General features: G+C 33.0%; 1 protein-coding gene across 1 annotated transcript; it reads right to left on the bottom strand.

Moving 5' to 3' along the window:
* Positions 1-17,126: 17,126 nt before the first annotated feature.
* Positions 17,127-19,091, bottom strand: LOC140046728 (univin-like). Its single transcript, XM_072091431.1, has 2 exons — positions 18,791-19,091; positions 17,127-17,947 (listed from the first exon to the last, which is right to left on the bottom strand). Exons 1-2 carry the CDS (start codon positions 19,089-19,091, stop codon positions 17,127-17,129), a joined length of 1,122 nt encoding a protein of 373 aa, XP_071947532.1.
* Between the last annotated feature and the right edge of the window lie 3,051 nt (positions 19,092-22,142).

Here is a 22,142-nt window from a genome sequence, read left to right as displayed (position 1 = left end):
TACTTACATACACCTCCAAAGTTTTGTAAAACTTTTTTAATGAGGGCGCTGTAAGTATTTTGAACCATATCACAACTGCACTTTAGATTAAAAATAACATCAGTACAGTATATTATATTACTTCCGGTGTAAGATTGAAATGTGTCCATCATTCAAAAGTGTCCGGGTGGACACTTTTCAGCATTGGATAGTGTCCAATTGCATGTTTCAACGGGTTCGCGGGCGTTTTCCAACAATTTAATGCTGTCCGGCGCGTTTAATAATGTCTGACCCTTGGATTGAATACCGTCCGTGGTTGAGATTTGAGATTCAGGTTTTGATCGTGATTGCGCATGCACTTGTCTTTTTTTAACGACCACTATTTGTTAATAATGCCAAACTAGTTTTTATTTTTCAAAGATAACTTGGCTTAAAACACCTCCAATTAGCGACCATTATATTATTTGGTATGAATAAAGACAAGAAGAATAAATAACAATATAATAATAATCATGTAATAAAAACAAGTAATTATACTGGTCCTCTTCCAATTAAAGAACACTTTAGTTTAGACACTTCCAATTAGCGACCATTTTTATTGTTTTGTATGAGTAAAGACAAGAGTAATAATAGTTTTTAATCATGTGACAAAAAACAAGTAATTGTACTGGTCCTCTTCCAATTAAAGATCACTTAAAATTAAACACTTCCAATTAGCGACCGTTTTATTATTTTGTATGAGTAAAGACAAGAATAATAAATAGTTTATAATCATGTGATAAAAAACAAGTAATTGTACTGGTCCTCTTCCAATTAAAGATCACTTAAATTTAAACACTTCCAATTAGCGACCGTTATTATTGTTTTGTATGAATAGAAACAAGAAGAATAAATAGATTTTAATCATGTGATAAAAAACAAGCAATTGTACTGGTCCTCTTCCAATTAAAGATCACTTTAATTTAAACACTTCCAATTAGCGACCGTTATATTATTTTGTATGAATAAAGGCAAGAATAATAAATAGATTTTAATCATATGACAAAAAACAAGTAATTGTACTGGTCCTCTTTCAATTAAAGATCACTTTACTTTAAGACACTTCCAATTAGCGACCGTTATATTGTTTTGTATGAGTACAGACAAGAAGAATAAATAGATTTTAATCATGTGATAAAAAACAAGTAATTGTACTGGTCCTCTTCCAATTAAAGGTCACTTTACTGTAAGACACTTCCAATTAGCGACCGTTATATTATTTTGTATGAGTACAGACAAGAAGAATAAATAGATTTTAATCATGTGATAAAAAATAAGTAATTGTACTGGTCCTCTTCCAATTAAAGGTCACTTTACTTCAAGAAACTTCCATTTAGCGACCGTTATATTATTTTGTATGAATAAAGACAAGAATAATAAATAGTTTATAATCATGTGATATAAAATAAGTAATTGTACGGGTACTCTTCCAATTAAAGGTCACTTTACTGTAAGACACTTCCAATTAGCGACCGTTATATTATTTTGTATGAGTACAGACAAGAAGAATAAATAGATTTTAATCATGTGATAAAAAACAAGTAATTGTACTGGTCCTCTTCCAATGAAAGATCACTTTACTTTAAGACACTTCCAATTAGCGACCGTTATATTATTTTTTATGAATAAAAACAAGAAGCATAAATAGTTTATAATCATGTGATATAAAATAAGTAATTGTACTGGTCCTCTTCCAATTAAAGGTCACTTTACTGTAAGACACCTCCAATTAGCGACCGTTATATTATTTTGTATGAGTACAGACAATTAGAAGAATAAATAGATTTTAATCATGTGATAAAAAACAAGTAATTGTACTGGTCCTCTTCCAATGAAAGATCACTTTACTTTAAGACACTTCCATTTAGCGACCGTTATATTATTTTGTATGAGTACAGACAAGAAGAATAAATAGATTTTAATCATGTGATAAAAAACAAGTAATTGTACTGGTCCTCTTCCAATTAGCGACCGTTATATTATTTTGTATGAGTACAGACAAGAAGAATAAATAGATTTTAATCATGTGATAAAAAATAAGTAATTGTACTGGTCCTCTTCCAATTAAAGGTCACTTTACTGTAAGACACTTCCATTTAGCGACCGTTATATTATTTTGTATGAGTACAGACAAGAAGAATGAATAGATTTTATTCATGTGATAAAAAACAAGTAATTGTACTGGTCCTCTTCCAATGAAAGATCACTTTACTTTAAAACACTTCCAATTAGCGACCGTTATATTATTTTTTATGAATAAAAACAAGAAGCATAAATAGTTTATAATCATGTGATATAAAATAAGTAATTGTACTGGTCCTCTTCCAATTAAAGGTCACTTTACTGTAAGACACCTCCAATTAGCGACCGTTATATTATTTTGTATGAGTACAGACAATTAGAAGAATAAATAGATTTTAATCATGTGATAAAAAACAAGTAATTGTACTGGTCCTCTTCCAATGAAAGATCACTTTACTTTAAGACACTTCCATTTAGCGACCGTTATATTATTTTGTATGAGTACAGACAAGAAGAATAAATAGATTTTAATCATGTGATAAAAAACAAGTAATTGTACTGGTCCTCTTCCAATTAAAGATCACTTTACTTTAAGACACTTCCAATTAGCGACCGTTATATTATTTTGTATGAGTACAGACAAGAAGAATAAATAGATTTTAATCATGTGATAAAAAATAAGTAATTGTACTGGTCCTTTTCCAATTAAAGGTCACTTTACTTTAAGACACTTCCATTTAGCGACCGTTATATTATTTTGTATGAATAAAGACAAGAAGAATAAATACTAGTTAAGACAAGAAGAATAAATAGTTTATAATCATGTGATAAAAAACAAGTAATTGTACGGGTCCTCTTCCAATTATAGATCACTTTAGTTTAAACACTTCCAATTAGCGACCGTTATATTATTTTGTACGAGTAAAGACAAGAAGAATAAATAGTTTACTTGTTTAATCCCCAATCAATTAAAAGTTGCACCTTTTTATAATCAACACGATATAGCTGATCTCTTGAAAAAACATAATCAGTTTTACTGAAGTATTATGTTAATTGGTACATTGATCGTCACATCGAGAATATGGTAGGGGTGTCACACTATGTGCGTCTAGGGTGAATGCAAAGATAATGACATCGATATAGCGCCACATCAACACGTTTTTATGCACCTTTGGTGTAAGTATTTATTTTAGTATTTTGTCCTTAAATCAGAATTTATATTCAAAGAAAAAATGACTTGTTATGTAAAAAAACAACAATTCGGTATCTGGAATCTTAAAATTAATGTATCTATAAAAATAATTAATATGGGATAGGCCTGAGACCTCATACATTTGTTAATAGGGCTACTTTATTGAACCTTCATTTTATCGGATGTTATAAGAACGCTTGCTTCAACCGATTCTTTTTTTGAACAGCATTTTGTTTAAAGGCGATTGTGTTATTTTCAATGTTTAATAAACTTCTGGAATTTCAGAGAAACCCATTTTAATAAACAAAAGCTTCTTATAAAATGTGCTTACTGGATAATGTTTCATACATGTTTGGCTGGTTCAAATTTACTTTACTTTTGCTTTTCCGCTACTCCCCTGTTATACTATATATTTGTTGTTATGTAGAAAGATTGAAAATAAATTCATTCATTCATTCTTCTTTTATTTCGGAAAAAAAAAATTCTCCATAGTTCAGTAACAAGTGTACATTATTGTAAATATAACAAATACATATACATATATATATATATATATAATATATATGTATTTGTTATATTTACAATAATGTACACTTGTTACTGTCTGTATATATATATATATATATATATATATGTATTGTGTTCCAACCGTACCACGCCGAGAATGTTAAAGGGTCGTTATCCGGTCGAGTTAAAGAACAATACCATGAAAGCCCCAGTGGTCTAATGGTTAGGGCAACTGCATATCAAGCCGACGGTCCGAGTTCGAGCCTCGGTTGGGGCGACTTTTTCTCATTCTCTCAGATTTCCTCATCTTTATCGTTTCAAAAATTAATTAAATCATTTTCAGTGTATCACCGGGCGGTTTGGAATTTATTTCTATGCCTGTTGTGTTTACAACTGAGGACTAGTGCTGTTCCGCCGTACCACGCCGAGAATGTTAAAGAGTCGCTATCCAATCGAGTTCGAACCGTGAAAGCCCCAGTGGTCTAACGGTTAGGACATCTGCATATCAAGCAGGCGGTCCGAGTTCGAGCTCGGTTGGGGCGACTTTAACTCATTCTCACAGATTTCCTCATCTTTATCGTTTCAAATTAATTAATTAAATTTCAGTATATTACCGGGCGGTTTAGAATTAATGTTCTATGCTACATAGTCACGTGGTTAGAACAATAGTTTCATATATCTACTATGTAGATTGGATGAAGGAAAAGCAAATTCATGAATACATTACAAATAAATGTATGAATTGTGAATTACAAAAATATTAAATGTTGTTGTCTTGTCAGAATGAGTTGTAAATATGAACGAGTTTTGTAAACATAAATTATATATCATTGATCATTACTTATATTAACAGGATAAAATAATAATAGTGTAATAATAATGAACAATAGTTACAGAAAAATATTTATTTATTTATTTATTTATTGCTATTAAAACTTGTTTCAGTAAGTGTGTTTGTATTTATTTTACTTTGTTATTGATCATCATTGGTCTGGCTACCAATACATTGGAAGCACGCAAGCCTCGCTACCACGTCAAGGTTGATGATCATAGCGAGGGTAGGTTGCACGTTTGTATGTGCCCCTTTGACCAAAGAAAACATATTATAGAAGAAAATTGCATAACATTATGAAACAGAATCATATGAGTTGTAAATATGAAAAAGTTTTTTAAACATAAAAATACAATAAAAATAAACACTAGTTACAATCTAATTCACGTACTTTTACCTTACCGGACCTTTAGTCGCGTTATTCTTTTATACAATCTGCTTTTTAATTAATTTTTTAATCCTTGTAGCGATCAAAGCAGGGCGCATGACACATCATTGCATGTTTACACTGGACACACTGTATTTGATCTGTTGTTACCTGCCATTAGACCCCTTGAGCCTTTGACGTACTTATGCTCAGATATTCGTCTTCCGTTGATTCAATGAAAGATGGTGACGCTTTAATTAGCCGCTGTGGTGAATCTATGTTCTTCTTTCTGGTCCGACAAATGCAATTGGTATTTCTTCGTCGATGAGTTTCAGACAAAGCCGACAATCTCCTCTTGACGGAAGCACCTGTAAAAAATCAAAGCATTAACGAAACTTACCTCTATAAGGTAAACAAATACCCTTTTCACCATTTAATGCTTCTGTGTATGTTGAGATTACCGGTCATAGGTAGGCCTACAGTTAAAGAGTGACGTTGTATGAATCAACATATAATTGTCCAGGTACTTCATTGTTGCTCTGATGAATCCTTTCCGGGAAATGTTCCATGTCACAAAGATTCAATTTTTTCAAATAGGTTTTTGTTCATGGACATATAGTTTAGTATGTAATCCCGTACAACTACATGGTAGTTCTGGACACCAAAGAGAATATAACTCAAAGCCCTAAAAAGACAGTTGCCGTCCCCTCTCATATTAACAACTTTAGTAGGCCTGGCTGCCTTGTCCATTTCACATTTTAAGTGAGTTTTGTGAAAATTTTTGACATTGATACCAAATGGTGCTGCCTTTTCAAGCTGCCAATTGGCATCGACAGGAAAGAATAACTTTCTTGAAGTTTTCGTGTTGAGGTATACCACATCACTATCAGATACAGGCCTACTGTTGTCATGGTCATCATCCGGTGCGACATTATCATTGTCTAATGTAGGTATGTTATCGTGATTATCCAGTGTGATATCATCGTTCTTGGATGTAGGTATGTTAATGTGATCATCCGGTGTGATATCATAATTCTTGGATGTAGGTCTGTTATCGTTATCATCAACATTCTTGGATGTAGGTATGTTAATAATGTGATCATCCGGTGTGATATCACCATTCTTGGATGTAGGTATGTTATCATGGTGCGTTACTTCAGGTGGGATGTCTGGCGTTCGCTTTCGTTTCTTTGGAGGGAGATGCTTATCATTGGTATTACATTTCTGTTTAGTGCTTGATGATGGACAGTTCAAAGAGGTTGTTTTATCGGACTTGTAATGTCTGATCTTGTTTCCGTTAACAATAGCCCTTCTTCCTTTTAGTCGATATGTATTGTGAGTGAGGACTTTTTCTATAATATATGGACCAGTCCATCGAGCATTAAGTTTGCCTCCCTTTCTTGACAAATTTCTGGAATTCTGCAAGAGCACTTGATCTCCTGCATAGTACGTGTTGCTTTTAACACCAGCATCATGATAATGTTTTTGCTTTTTCTGTGCTTTTTTGATATTTTCTGATGCCTTTCTCCTTGAATCTTTGAGTTTCAAAAAAGCGTTCACTCTTATTTTTAAAGGAACAGTTCCGGATATGTCATCTTTATTAGACGAAACGATGGGAATACGTAATTCTACAGGCAACACAGCCTTTCTACCGTAAACTAATGAGAATGGGTCACATTTCGTAGACTTGTGCTCGGATGTTCTGTAGGCAAACAACACGTATGGGAGTTGTATATCCCAGTCATTTTGGTCTGCGTTGGTCAACGTCATAAGCATTGTGCAAAGTGTTCTGTTAAAGCGCTCCGTTTGCCCGCCTGTTTGAGGATGGTATGGTGAGGCAACTCTGTGGTCTACCCCAATCAGCTTACAGAAGCTGTCATTCAGCTCATTACAAAACTCTCTACCCTGGTCTGTAATCAATATAGAAGGTGTTCCATGTCTGCAGACAAAATCAATAAAAGATCTCAGCACTGTTTTAGCAGATTTATCTGGAATTGCATCAGCTTCCACCCATTTGGTAAGGTACTCCGTAAATACAAGTAAGTACCGATTACCTGAAACACAGCAAATAATAATATAATAAGCCGTAATAATAGTAGTGTCAAAATGTCATGATGAGATGTACAACACCCGAACTGTACGAATGAAATAACAATAATAATAACAATATTAATATCAATAAATATAATAAGAACAAGAACAATAATAATATCGTGGATTTACATAGCGCCTAATGTTGTAAAACCTCTATGCGCTGAACAGTATTACCCCAGTCATGGTTTGGATCAAATTAAAACAGGCAGAAATAAAGATTATTACAGTATAGCCATAATCGATGTAAATCCGGTGACAATAATAAGAGCATCTGATTCTTGGTAAATCTAGTTTTTGTTGACAGTGTAAAAAAGAGAACTGTCATAATTTTAGTTTAGTTAACAATTTCAAGAAACCTCACAGAAATTGCGCTTGTGCCTTTACAATAATAAATTTAAGTTCAGCCCTATTACAATAAAGGCCGAACAGAACTAATTATTAACTGTAATTTTAGGCCCTGAAGAATGAATTACAAAGTTTTCTGAACGTATTTCATTCATGTCTTCTTGCTTTTTACTTTTACGTTTTGATTTAGCTTTTTTATCCAGTCACAGCATTTTTGTTTTTCAGTAATTTGTCATGAGATACCTTACCATTTTCTGTCTTTACCAAAGGCCCAACAATATCCATACCGATCTGTCTGAAAGCAGTATCTGTTACGGGTATAGGTTGAAGTGGCACTTTTGCTTTTTTTAAAACTTCTTTCCGTTGGCACTGATCACAGGCGGCTATAAAATTACGAACACCATCAAATGACCCCTTCCAATAATACCTTTCGCGTATCTTTTTCCAACTGTTAAAAAAAAAAAAAAATGTGTTTATTGTATTGATGATATTCAATCTCTTTGTAGGTTTACTATTGACCTTAAAACTGTATTATGGATTCTTTAAATATTTTAATTTTATTTTGTTTTTTAATATTATTTATTATTTATTACCGCAGTTCACATCACCATTCTCATCAATGCATTATAATAACATTACAGTTTGGCGTTCCATATATTTTAACTTTTCGTTTAAGGCAAGCACTGGGCACAACTGATTAATTAACTTTTAATATTTATCTATGTTTCTAGTTTTTTTATTTGACAATGATAAATGAATATTGAAAAGAGAAAAGATACCTTCTATGAAAAATGTCCATCAGTCCGTGATGATTCCGTGTCACATTGTACCAGGGAGATTTACATCTCCCTGATTGTACCGTGTTTACATTCTAAATACCCCCATATAAACTTCAAATTGAGTGCAGCCTCCCATACAAAATAACTACGCCCTCAATCTGGTAATAATTCACTCAGGCAATAAAAAACTAACTTGAAAAGTATAAATAATTAATTGTCCTACTAGAATTATTGTGTACGCTTGGTGAATGTGCGACAGAGTAGATATAAAAATCGCCACTTTTTTTTTAAAATAAACAAGGGGAAATATATACGTTTTAACACTACATACTGGTTAAATTTATTTATTTTTAAAATGTAGAGGACACCCTATTAAGGAAACCGGGTACTTTTTAGTGAGCCACAATGGTAGATTGCGAGAGGTAGTGGTCCTTTAAAATAGGTGGTCACTTACGAAAGATGTGGTCGATAAGGGAGGTGGTCGCTTACGATATGTGATCGATTATGAGAAGCGGTCTCCTAACAGAGAGGTCGTTTATTAGAAGTGGTCACTTAAGAGAGGTGATTTATACAAGAGTTGGTATATTATGAGAAGCGGTCCATTTAGAGATATGGTGGTCTTCTAAAAGAGATCATCACTTACGAGAGGCGGTCGAAAATATAAAGCGGTCGCTTACGAGAGTTGTGGTTGTTAAGAGAGGTGGTCGCTTACTACGAGAGGTGGTCGATTATGAGAAGCGGTCCATAATGAGAGGATGTGATCACTTACAATAGTTGGTCGATTATGGGAAGCGATCCCTTAACAGAGACGATGGCCGTTTAATAGAGGTGGTCACCCAAAAAAGTTGTCGTTACGAGAGAGGAAGTCGATTATGAGAAACGGTCCCTTAAAAGAGTTGGTTGCTTACGATGTGTGGTCGTTTTAGAAAGTTGGTCGGTTACGAGACGTGGATAGATGGATAGCTAAGTAAACAGATGCATTTGCACATGATTTAGACATTTAGGTTTGTAAAATATATATTTTCTACATTAGCTGGCGATAGTCCTACATTAGCTGGGATGCAATTTTCGTTCCTACATTCGTTGTTGATCGTTCTACATGGTGTTAATTTTTTTCATTACATAAGCTGCAGGTGGTTTTACTCCATTACCGGGGGATTGGAAACTAGTTTTGTTATTGAAAATGCGTTTTTTTTAAAGAAGTATTCCCTAAAAAAAAATGTAATAATCCACTTTAAAGTTACATAATAAAAGTCTTCTTCCTTACATTTTTTTTGTCAAATTGTGTTTTCTTTCATAAGTATACATTTTAAACGAACGAAAGTTAATACTGATATGGCTTTTTGCATTATGAATGAGCAACTAATATTGAACATATTTATTATACCAAGACCTGAATAAGTTTTCATTCGGGAAGTATTTGTATCACTATTTAAAACTAAGATATCTCTCATGAGGGATATCTCTATATTACTTACTTACCAAGATATTTAGAATGGAAGATTCTTGTCCCATTCGGAATATCACAAGTGGATTTTTTTCTGTGTTAGTTATGCAGTGGGCACGTGTAGAGTACCGTATATGAACTGTTATAAAACTAAAACATTACTATTATAGATAGAGCTAGTTGTACTGTATTCTTCTTGGTTTTTCGAGGTGTAATAAGCCTACAAAAAAATATCTATTAACATAGATATTTCTTTTAAAAAGTAAGACATCTTAGTTTTCAATTGAAATAATCTATCTTTATTAAAAGAGATATCTTAATTTTGAACTAAAGATATATGCGTTGTGTAGCACTGTGTAAATTATATAATAATAATCTGTCAAATTATTGAAACAGTGCTCATATTCGGAACATTTTTGATTAATTATTGAATGCCAATATATGTTTTGTATTTTTTACATGTGATATTTTATGTTCAACTTCAATATATTTATACAATTAATTGCGATAATATATTGAGTAGAAATTATTATCGACTTAACATATTTTTCATTCATGGAGGTATAAAAATATGTTTGAATCTATATATTACTTCATAATGTACACGGTCATTATACATTTTTCAATTGATAAGTATTAGTTATTATTCATTTAATTCATTCATTTAATCATTTGTTTCGAATTCTGTGGTCCACAGAAAGTAAAATTACGTATAAAATCATTTAAAAACAATGCTGTACTAATTACTAATACTCATCTCAGGATGGCATTCCACCTGGCCAAACATATAAACAGTTTTAAAGTCACCCAGAAACTTATCGAAGCTTAAATATTATTTAATTGACAAACTTTAAACTTACGTTTTGTTGACACCCAAGTGACCACCATGTGCCTGCTTATGGATACTGTTTAACACTTCGTTTTTTTCTTTCGGTAACAATACACGCAACAATCTACCAGAATGTTGTTTGTAATACAAGATATCACGAAGAATTGTAAAGTTCTTGGCTTTCCGTCGCAAACTTCGTTTTAATATTTCAGAATAATTTACAGGATAAACGTTGTTTTGTAGATAGTTTCTCAAGGCATCAAACTCATGATCGGCCATAATGATAATAAGTAAAAATAGAAAGAAGGCAGATTGTAACGAACAACACCGTGATTGGAACTTTGCAAGCAAAGTGAATGATTTTTTAAATGTAGGAGGTTTTGAACAAACATTGAGCCAATCAGCTTCTTGCTACATTTGTTTTAACCAATTGCCGATTAGAAGAAAGAGCAAACAGTTTTGTCAGGTGTAGGCCTATAATTTAAACTTTGTGCCTTAAGTGGATGTCACGAACTCCTTTTACGTATGTTTCCGAGCGGTTGAAAATACTTTAGAAACTCCCTTGTGACATAAAAGTATACACACCAAATTCACAAAGTTGTAAAATAACTCAAAAACAAATCTTTAATTTCAATCAACTTCAACTTTCAACAACCCAGTAAGCATTTTAAACAACAGCTTCACAATAACTTTTACAATCTAATATCCAACCTCTAATATCCAACAACATGACAATAGTTTTACATCCCTTTATATACAAGATGTTCCTATCCTTCTATATCATTCTTTATACTTCTTATTCTATTTGATTACAGTTTCTATTAATAGCATACTGGAATGTTCCTGATTGTTATTATATTAATTATACATGATGTCTTAAATGTAAACATCTTATTCTAGAATGTTCATGGTTAGGGAATGGTAATTTATTACAGTGGCAAGTACACAAAAAAATGAGAGAAAAAAACTATTGGAGGGAAATGCCATTTATTAAATTAAATTTCGAAGATACTCTTATTGGTAAACGCTTCAGTCGTTCTATTACACAATAAATAGCACATTCAGATAGGAGTATAAAATATAATCATATAGTTATTCTTTATTACATATTATACGTTCATCTCAAATTATATTATAATATTAATTGAAATTGTATTTAAATTTGTATCCGTTTTTGTCGACAGGACCACAATGCAAAACAAGTATATTTCTACTTGATTGTGTATAATCCTGTATAAATATGTTGTTAAATAAATAAAATAATATTAAATAGTAATCTACGTAAAATAATATTATAGTACATAAGTTCGTATTAAAACCGTTCAGGCTATGAGGCAACCCCCGCTCCCTGTATATTAAATAGAAACATTTTTTATAATACTTATACTAGAATCATATACTAATTTATTTAGTTATTTTTTAAAATAAGAGAATTAAATTACGTAACATACTGTGGTATATAATTCTTGTAATGAAATCATATTCATGGTAAGCGTAATCTTAATTTGAGATATGGCAAGTTCGCACCCCTTCTCCTGACAAATAACAGATGACAGTTAACACGACTACCGGTAATTAATATCTCCCGAGAGCCGCTGTTTTGAGGTTGACCTGACAATTGTGGCCTGAGTTATGGGACATTACCCTTGCTGGACATCTGGTAAAAATAAATACTGATTATGCTGCCACTTTAGTACACAAAACAATAAATAAAAAAAAATAAAAAAACACAACTTGTGGCATTTCCTTTACACTAGTCCCTGTTCAAAACCGCTAGTGTAGAAAACGGCAGCAAATGTCGTCGAAACTGTCAAATCCACCCATGTAGTAAAACCTAGAACTAGCTAATGTAGAAACACCAACAGTTATTTATTAAATAAAAATCAACATTAGCTAATATACAACTTAACAGGTAATGAAGTAACGAAAATTGCCTCACAGCTGATGTAGTTAATATCGCCAGCTAATAAAATAATAATTATATATTTTACAAACCTAAATGTCTAAATCATGTGCAAATGTATTTCTCTACTTAGTTTAGCTGTCAGTCTATCCACCTCTCGTAAGTGATCGGCTTTCAAAACGTAACACTCTGATCGTAAGCAACTACCCTTGTTAGCGACCACCTTTAATATTTAAAAGGGACTACCTCTGTTAAAGGACCGCTTCTCACAATGGACAACTTCCTGAAGGGGTAACCTCCTCTCATAAGGGACTGCTTTTCATAAACTACCACCGCTCGTAGACGACCACTTCTTTTACCGACTACACCTCCCGTAAGTGACCACCTCAATAGAGGTGGTAATTTGCGAAAGGTGGTCGTTACGGATGGTAGTCGATTATGAGAAGTGGTCCCAGTGGAGAGGTGGACGTTTTTTTTTATAGAGAGGTCGACACTTTAGGCGTGGTCGTTAAGAGAGGTAGTCCGTCATGAGGTTGATTATGAGAAGCCGAGGTGGTGGTCCTTTAAAATAGCTCGTCCTTGACGAGTGGTGTGGTCGTTAAGAGATGGTGGGCGATTATCAGAGACGGTGGTCGTTCAATAGAGGTGGTTACTTACTAGAAGTGGTTGTTGGTTGGTCACTTACGAGACGTGGATAGATGGATAGCTACCGGTAAGTAAAGAAATGCATTTTCACATGATGTAGACAGGTTTTTAAATTATACAATATTTTCAACATTAGCTGTGAGGCAATTTTCGTTACTACATTATCTGCTGACCGTTCTAAATTAGCTGGTGTTGATTTTAAAAATTGATACATAAGCTGTTGGTATTTCTGGTATTAGCTGGTGGTTTCTATGTTTATATGTCCATATAAAACAAAAATACAACCGCGATTTTTTAAACTCAGCTGCATGTACAGACATTGTGGCAAAGACGTTTTAAACGCTTCATTTCAATATAAGCCATTATTCTATGAATTTGATGTATAACGGTATTGGACTGTTTGTATTGGGAACGAAATACCCTAATATTCGAAAAAAACAAAAAACCGAAATACCCTTGAGTGAACGAATAATTATGATGCGCAATTAAGGTGTTTATTTTGCCATATAAAATATAAAAAACAAATATTTTTTGGTAATATGCATCAACAATATTTTTCAAATGTATTTTAGATAAATAAATAAATAATGTAAAGTCTATAGAAACAAAGCAAATATTGTGACTAACCAATTCAATGTTTTATTAAATAAAAACAAAAATCAGGCATCTGTGAAAAAAATATAATGAAAAAGAACTGACTTTAACAATGACGAACTTACTTGTTTAAAGAACTTTTGTTATCAGTTGATATTATTAAATTAGTAGCAGTATTATGAATATTACAAAATAATATTTTGAGAACTGAAAAATATTTTGAGGGAACGAATATATTTAGGGAGAACAAAATAAGATTTCAAGAACTGAATAATATAAAAAACGAATTACTACTTCGAGACAAGGAATGATGATGATGATGATGATGATGATCGAGAGAACGAAATAATTTCGAGGGAAATTATTTCGTTCTCTCGCGAAGTAGTAATTCGAATTTCGAATGAAATAATATTTCGAGATAACGAAATAGGTAGGCCCTATGCCTATATGATTTAGTGATATTCATTCCCTCGAAATAATAATACAGTAGGCTATATATTTTTCAAGTTGTCGATTTACTTCAAATTGACAACAGGTTGTATATACTCAATCAAAAACAAACAATTTAATTTGATTAGACTATATGTCTCCAGATATAATAATAGTAATATTTATTTCAATCCACTTGATATTTTGCGATTCAAGTTGGTATTCTAAGGAATTATAATTACCCTAACGGGAGTTGGTGAACGTCCAGTGCCCTAGTTTTTACGGGGTTAATATGATGTCGATGTCTCGATGGTCCTACTTTTTTATCGATGAAAGCTGCCCGGGTGGTTGCGGCCATTTTCAACAGCTAGTATTACAATATTCAATGCTGAAAATTGTCCAGTGGACACTTTCAAACACCGGACAGATTTAAATCTTACACCGGCCGTACATGCTGCGCGGACACTGAGCAGCCAAAATAATGCATATTGATTGCAAAATTGAGAGTCAAATTTATAAATAGAGTTATATAATTAAAACGTGGGCTCATGAATTATCCCAGTTTGTGAGGTCGACGAATGAGCAATACAACATGTTTTTCTGATAATTTATGTGTGGGTTTTTGATGATTTTGTTGTTTGTATATCCGGCTATTAGAACAACACATTTATTTAAACGACCTGTTAAGTTGACACATGGATTAAAGAATCCATGGTTGACATAACTCTTTGGCGTTACGGCAGGCATCTACAAGGAAACTCGTTACCTACTTGTACACCCCATGGCACAATTACTGGTACAATTAATCAAAACATGTCACGGGTGTATTATGTGTTTGTTTAAGTCAGCAAGCCACACGTTTAATAGTCATACCACAATTCAACATTTGAGCATTAATGAGGATATTTTCAATTAATATATAGCGAAAGTAGACTTGAACTCGGACGTAGGCCTACTGTTAACATCTCGAAAACCACTGTTAACATGGAGAGGACGCAGCAGTGATTCATTAAGAGAATTGATAGCTCGCTAGGTTGCTACCGGTTCATGCCCGTTTTTAACTTTAAAGTTTGATGTATGAGTTGATGACGTCAGTAGTCTGGTTCACTGCAGTATGTAAAAAAATGAAATGAGAGGTCAGTGTGACCAATTGTGTCGGATGTTCGTTGATGTTGTAGATAACGATGATGATAATGATTATGATGCTGATGAAAATAGTGGTAACGATGATTGATGACGATTGTCACGTGGGTGCTGATGACGAGCAGGATGAAGGAAGTTAAATGAGGAAGATGACGAAAATAGATGAAAATGCTGATAGAGAACGATTGTGTTGACGATGATAAAACGTAGTTCCCACTATAGGATACACCGTTACCCTCAAAGCTTGGTTGCCGCAATGACGTAATGCCGTACACACAATAATGCAGGCAATTTGACCAATCCGAAGCGAATGACTATCCGAAATGCTGCTGATTGGTTAAATTGCCTGCATTGCGTGTACGTACACCTTTGCATCCTTTGAGTGTAACCAAGAGTAACTGCGACGACGATTGATCTGTTGATTCAAATCCTATTTGAGCCCTTAAAGCTACACTATCAAATTGGTTTGACCCTTTTAGACTAAAACAAAGAAATTGTGCTGTGATTCCTGAACACAGGGTTGTTATTATGAAATAAAATAATTGTTTACAAAATTGGCGGGAAAAAACCAAAGAAATTGTATACGAAAGTTCACTCAAGCATTTTATTTAAATAATTATTTTCTCCATATAAAAATGTTTACATTTTGTTAGCAAACGCGATTTCCTTAATTATTAATTAGATTAATTAATGATCATTATGACGTCACTTGTATCGAACACATACCAAATACATCAAACAAATAACATTCACTTGTTATCATGCACCGTACCAAGTTATACTCCTGGTTGGAGATACACACGTACTGTCGTGTTTTATGCAAACTTATCGGTTCTAAAAGATAAACATAAACAATATATTTAAATAAAAAAATCAGTATTGGTCCAAAACGTAGGACATACTTTCTAGCGTCAATAATACCGTACAATAAATAATTTCTCATTCGGTACTGTACTAAATACGTAAGCGCAACGCAAATGAGTTGACCAATCACGACACGATGGCTTATCCTAATTGTGTTCGCTTGTGATTGGTCAATTCATTTGCGAGAGAACTAAGCTTTAGCGCGCTAAATACGCAGGCGTATCCACGCTCTGACCCTTACGTCACGCAAAACCACGAATCCTAATTTGGTCCAAAAACATTCAACGCTACCCCCGGCCCTTTATTGTACGAATAATATATTGCACATCACTCACACAAGGTGAGGAACAAAGAAACAATTAAATTGGCGATGTTCCGTTAATTAAGTCATGAATGTGATATTGAATAATATTGAATGGTCGACTAGACAAGAAAATGAGCCTATAGAAATAACAGAATGCACTAAGTGTGCTTAATACTAAAAAGTCGATTATAAAGTACAAGGCCTCAGGTAACAGTGAACTGTACATTCAATCTTTTACATGTTAAAGAAACTCTTTTGCTATGCCTGTAGGATTAACATTGGATTATTACTCAGTCGGTACTATTCTGCAATATTGCTGTCTAAATTGGTTTGATTTGTGCTATTTAGGATTAAATATGTCTGGAGGTAACATCCGATGTTACGAGAGAATATAGTGTGCTGTTCATTTGGTCAGAATCAAACCCTGCTATTGCATGATATGTTTTTAGTACCTTTTTTTCTATACAAGCCGTTCTGTCCTTTATTTTACCGTGGTTTCGCTTTATTCCATGTTGCCATTCTATTTATTGTTTTCCTTCTTACGTCACCCGCCCCCCTCCCCTCACTTATCTATTTGTTCAAATACTATAATAATTCTGATTTGACCACAATGGAATGCAGTATTTATATATTCTCAACAAGTCCCATCATACGTTGTTTGCAACGAGTAAACAATAGTATCAAGTAAGCTACCTATTTTTAGCAATTTTAGCGTGTTTTTGCGTTTATTATACCGTTATATTTGTGTATTTAATTTGACTAAAATAAACATATCATCTGGAGAACTGTGTAAACAGTACATGTTGGAATGTCTACCTACATCCGCAGTCTTGTACCACCATATCCTCGTACTGGCGAAGAACAACATTGTCATTTGTATCAAAATACAACATCGAAATCGGTGATAAGTTTGTCGGTGTACAACAACAGACGGGAGGTGCGGCCGATTTGTCTAATGACACGACCAGAGTCTGCATTATAGCGTGGTTTGTTGTGTTAAGTCTTTCGTTCATTGGGAAGGGGCATTCCCCAGCACAATAATACGCTTGATACGTCATCGGTGCGATAATCCAATCATCCCATCCTACGTCTTTGAAATTCACGAGTAGTCGATTTCTTTTACAGATGTTAGGATTGTTGTTGTGGACGTCTGCGGGTTCTGCGTCACGCCGGATCCGACTCTTGCACTGGCTATGGTCTATTGACACGACGATTAGCGACGTTTGACTAGAGAGCAGATCCCGTTCGCTTTCTAACGAATTACCGCTAAATTGAAAAGCAACGTATAGTTGAAGATTCTTCATCGATTGCGAGCGAAATTTCTCGACAAGGTCTAGAATATCAATGACTGCGTATTCGTCAAATTCGGATGTAAAGTTATGCAACGAATGAAACTCTAAAATTGGTTGATCGTCAAGAAGATTGTTTTCATTAAATTTATTTTGTTTAAGTAATTGGTAAAGAGAAACTTGAACTGCCGTGTGTCTATTGTTTGCCTCATCTCGGTTCTCAAAAATTCCGAAATTGATTTCAGCTTTTGTTATACTTTCGGTCTCTGGGATTGTTGACAGGTTGAAGGAAAGTAACTGATGGTAACGGCCACTTCCGGTGCTTGATTTACGCATGCTCAGACCTGTCAATAAAATGATGATAATACACTATATTAATTAATAAAAATATAAGTTAATAATTAGTATTACTATGTCTACATACTTTATATCTTTATTCACTTTATTGCAAAGGTCTGAATTGATAGACCAACGCGTACGGTATGCGTATAGCGCGCAATAAATGACGGCCATCAGAAGCAAAAGGTACAAAATAATAAGGTGATTTTTTTGATTTATTTTCTTAAATGTCAAATATCAGTATCAGCAACGTATGCTTACTATAGATCTTTATAATTTATTACGGTATTACATTGGGTTTATAGGCAGTTACGCAGAAGCCGTGGTGGTCGAAAATTTTCTGTAAAATGGCTGGGCACTAAAGAATGATTGTTTTCAAGCCATTACAATGATATACAACCATCTCACTGCGAGATATTTACATACAAACACGTAGAAATTATATAAAAATTAGTTAAAATACTTTCGCTGGTATTTAGGTTTTATCACCCGTACTGCAACAAGTAGTCTGTCAACTACCATTATTCATTGCGATCCAAGTTATTTCACAAAAAATATTAATATAAAGAAAAGGTATCCGCCTTTTAAAGTCTATGTTACTTTACATCGTCTAAAGCGAGTATAGATAGGTGAATAATTGTGTTATCCACTTGCTCCTATACCAAAACTAGTCGTTTTTCGTTCAACGAAATATACTGTAGGTAGAAACTATATTCGTTTTTCGTTCAATCGTGACCTAGTAGCCTAGTACATCTATACAAGTACATTTGTCGTTCCTTACCATGGAAGACTATTTTGTGTGTACGTATCGGCTATGAGGTATCTTTTCTAATGTATAGTCGACATACCTGTATTTTGCAAACTTCTAACTGTGTTGCCCGGAATATCATTGTCATCGAATCCACATCTGCTACTAGTCGTGAAGATGTTGTGTTGGTGCTGTTCTTCCATTCTTCTGTACATATCAATCATATAGCGAGGAGCCGTAGCGTTTACCCCAATCTTTGGTTTCTGTGTCAAACCAAAGAAGCGAAGGATTCGACTTTCCATGCTATTGTCCCAATTCTTTGTCTCTCCATCAACAACTTCCAATAAAAAAACAATGAAGATTAACACCAACCATTGTACAGCAGGTAAACAAACCCTCATTTTGTCAGTTGTCAGTAAATCACCGTCAAGTGAGTGAGCTACACCACCCTCGGGGTAAAACTTGGCGCCACAAATTTACTTTTCTCCTCCACGCGGGACAACTTGCAAAGCTTTGCTTTAAAACTGCTTTTCAAAGTTTATGTGACGTTTTCGAATGAATAAACCACTTACATCTGCGCCCTGTATGTTGTCATGCGACTTAGCAATAGTTTGAACGCAAATAAATAGCTTACTTCGTGGTGGGTCAGTATGTTAATGCCAGATGAACTTTCAGTCGGAAATGCTTTTTTTACTCCTGTCTGAAAGATGTTGAGATCGTCTGTCTAGTCGCAATAATTGGACCCCCTGATTGGCTGACTCATCATGCTACTCATCTGTATCGGCCAATTACAGAACGATTATTACAGTATTGTCTGATATGTTCATCCCCTTTGTAAAAATTTGTAAAAAATGTGTGTATCCTATAAAACAAAACGTTAATTCTGCACACGCTATATATTACATGGATTAGTATAGTATAACAGGGATTTTTTTATTATTTTTATTTTTTTACATAAATGGTTACTATACGTCTATAAGATACTTATAACGCAATATATGCACATATATAGCAATATTATTGCATAATAACAGTATTTTAAAAAGTGCGTATTTTGCCCATTTTTCGAAAAAATCCATGTAGGCCTATATAGTACAGAGATTTTTTTTTATAAAAATGACCAAAACATCGACTTTTCCAAATACGTTTGACTACATAGCGTGATTCTACTCATGGTCGAAATCCCTGTACTATAGTGCAGGGATTTTTTCGAAAAACTGGATTTAAGCAAAATAGTGAGGATCTACTTTGAAAAGAATATTTTTTTATAAAAAAATTGACAAAATATCGACTTCAATTATTATGCGGTAATATTGCCATGTGTATATAGTGTGTATCATCATAGTAATTTAACTAGTTATGTCAGGGTCAAAGTTTAACATTTCTCTGAACACATGATGTCATTCTGCGCATGTCACAGAAAAAATAATCAGTTATGTCAGAAATACAAATATATATAAATCTGATAATATTATCTTGCGTTATGTCAAAAAATAAAAAGGGTCGAAATTTGACCATGTTTTTAAAAATAAAATCCCTTACTATAGGCAGGCCTACAGTTTTTTTAAATGATCACAATATCGATTTTTCAAACTGTATTGATCAGGAAATAACATGCACGGCATGTAAAAAAATAAATTGGTCGAACAACTATACTTTTTAGTACACTTCGAAATTAGTTACTATCTACTAATTGTAATAATAGAGGTACACAAGCAGCAGCTGTTAAAGGGACATAGTATACTTGTACAATTATTACGGAAGATGTATTACAAGTACATTGGTGCCTTCAATAAACCATAGATAAACTATCATTAGATTATATTGGTTAATACATTGATAAGGATAGCGCGTATGGCACCGGTGTACACACATCCTTGTCTAGCGCGTGGATCATTTGATAATCTGCAACTGAAAGATTTCCCATAGAGCACATTATTGACAATAATCTTATTGCACCAATGCCGATATTGTGTTAATCGTGTAAACATGGAGAATGCTCAATCTTTAGCTCTGTGTCTAAACCATGGCTGTTTTACTTTTGTCGTTTTGTTTTAGCTTTTTCTTTATTTTATTTTTACAATTACGATCCAGCTAAAGGCAAATTAATGAAAACTGACAATGCTAAAAGTTAATATAATAAGTTGTATATAATTTATTAAACTTTGTATAATGAGGGTGATTGAAAAGCTGATATGCATGAGGTCCTAAAAACGAGAACGATATAGATATATTGATACCAATAAAATTATTCGATATATTAATACCAATACAATTAATCGATATCTTAATACCAATACAATTAATCGATATATTAATACCAATACAATTAATCGATATATTAATACCAATACAATTAATCGATATCTTAATACCAATACAATTAATCGATATATTAATAACAATACAATTAATCGATATATTAATACCAATACAATTAATCGATATATTAAAACCAATACAATTAATCAATATATATATATATATATATATATTTTTTCTTTTTATTCAGTACATTACACAGAGGCGCCTTAAAAGATGGAACCACCTTAGCTTCAAGGCGCCTCAGATTAACAAATATAACATTTTAAAACAACTAACAGAAACATCAATCAAATCTTCCAGAATTAACAAGAAATTGTTGTACATAATAAAATAATAAAGCATTTTCACAATTCGAAAGAAGATCGGAACCAAAAATAAAAATTTCACTTAAAAATTTAAAATTATATGTTAAAGAAAAATCCTTGGCTAAGATATATTATTAATATCAATATATCAGTATCACAAGTATTGATATCAGTTAATATCTTCTTCATAATTTTATATATTTTTTTATCAATACTGTTAATTAATACCAACACAAATGATTAGTTGATAAAAAAAAAAAGTGCGTATTTTGGCAATTTTTCGAAAAAATCCCTGTACTGTATAGTAAGGGATTTTTTCGAAAAATGGCCAAAATACGCACTTTTTTAAATACTGTTATTATGCAATAATATTGCTATATATGTGCATATATTGTGTTATAAGCATCTTATAGATGTATAGTAACCATTTATGTCAAAAAATAAAAAAGTCGAAATATGGCCATTTTTTGAAAAAAATCTCTGTAGGCCTACTATAGTAAGGGATTTTTTCGAAAAATGGCCAAAATACGCACTTTTTTAAATACTGTTATTATGCAATAATATTGCTATATATGAGCATATATTGTGTTATAAGCTTATTTATGATTTATTTATTATTATTTATTTATTATGATCTGCCTAACTCACTGCTTATATCATTATACTGTCTAAGTCATAATTTTGTTTTTGTTTTTCTGCCTAACTCTCTGCTTATATCAATATACTATATTTTTTGTGTTTCTGCCTAAGTCAGCTGAGTGACTTAGGCAATTAAGGAGAGATGACTTATGATCTGCCTAATTCTGCTTATATCAATATACT

Source organism: Antedon mediterranea, chromosome 4 (genome assembly GCF_964355755.1).
Source record: "Antedon mediterranea chromosome 4, ecAntMedi1.1, whole genome shotgun sequence".
NCBI classification, from domain to species: Eukaryota; Metazoa; Echinodermata; class Crinoidea; order Comatulida; family Antedonidae; genus Antedon; species Antedon mediterranea.
This window is presented reverse-complemented; position numbering and strand designations above follow the sequence as displayed.

Coding starts and splice junctions, on each gene's coding strand:
- LOC140046728 (XM_072091431.1), bottom strand. CDS start 19,091: ATGAGGGTTTGTTTACCTGCTGTACAATGGTTGGTGTTAATCTTCATT. Junction 17,948..18,790: donor TAGAAGTTTGCAAAATACAG/GTATGTCGACTA, acceptor TTTTATTGACAG/GTCTGAGCATGCGTAAATCA.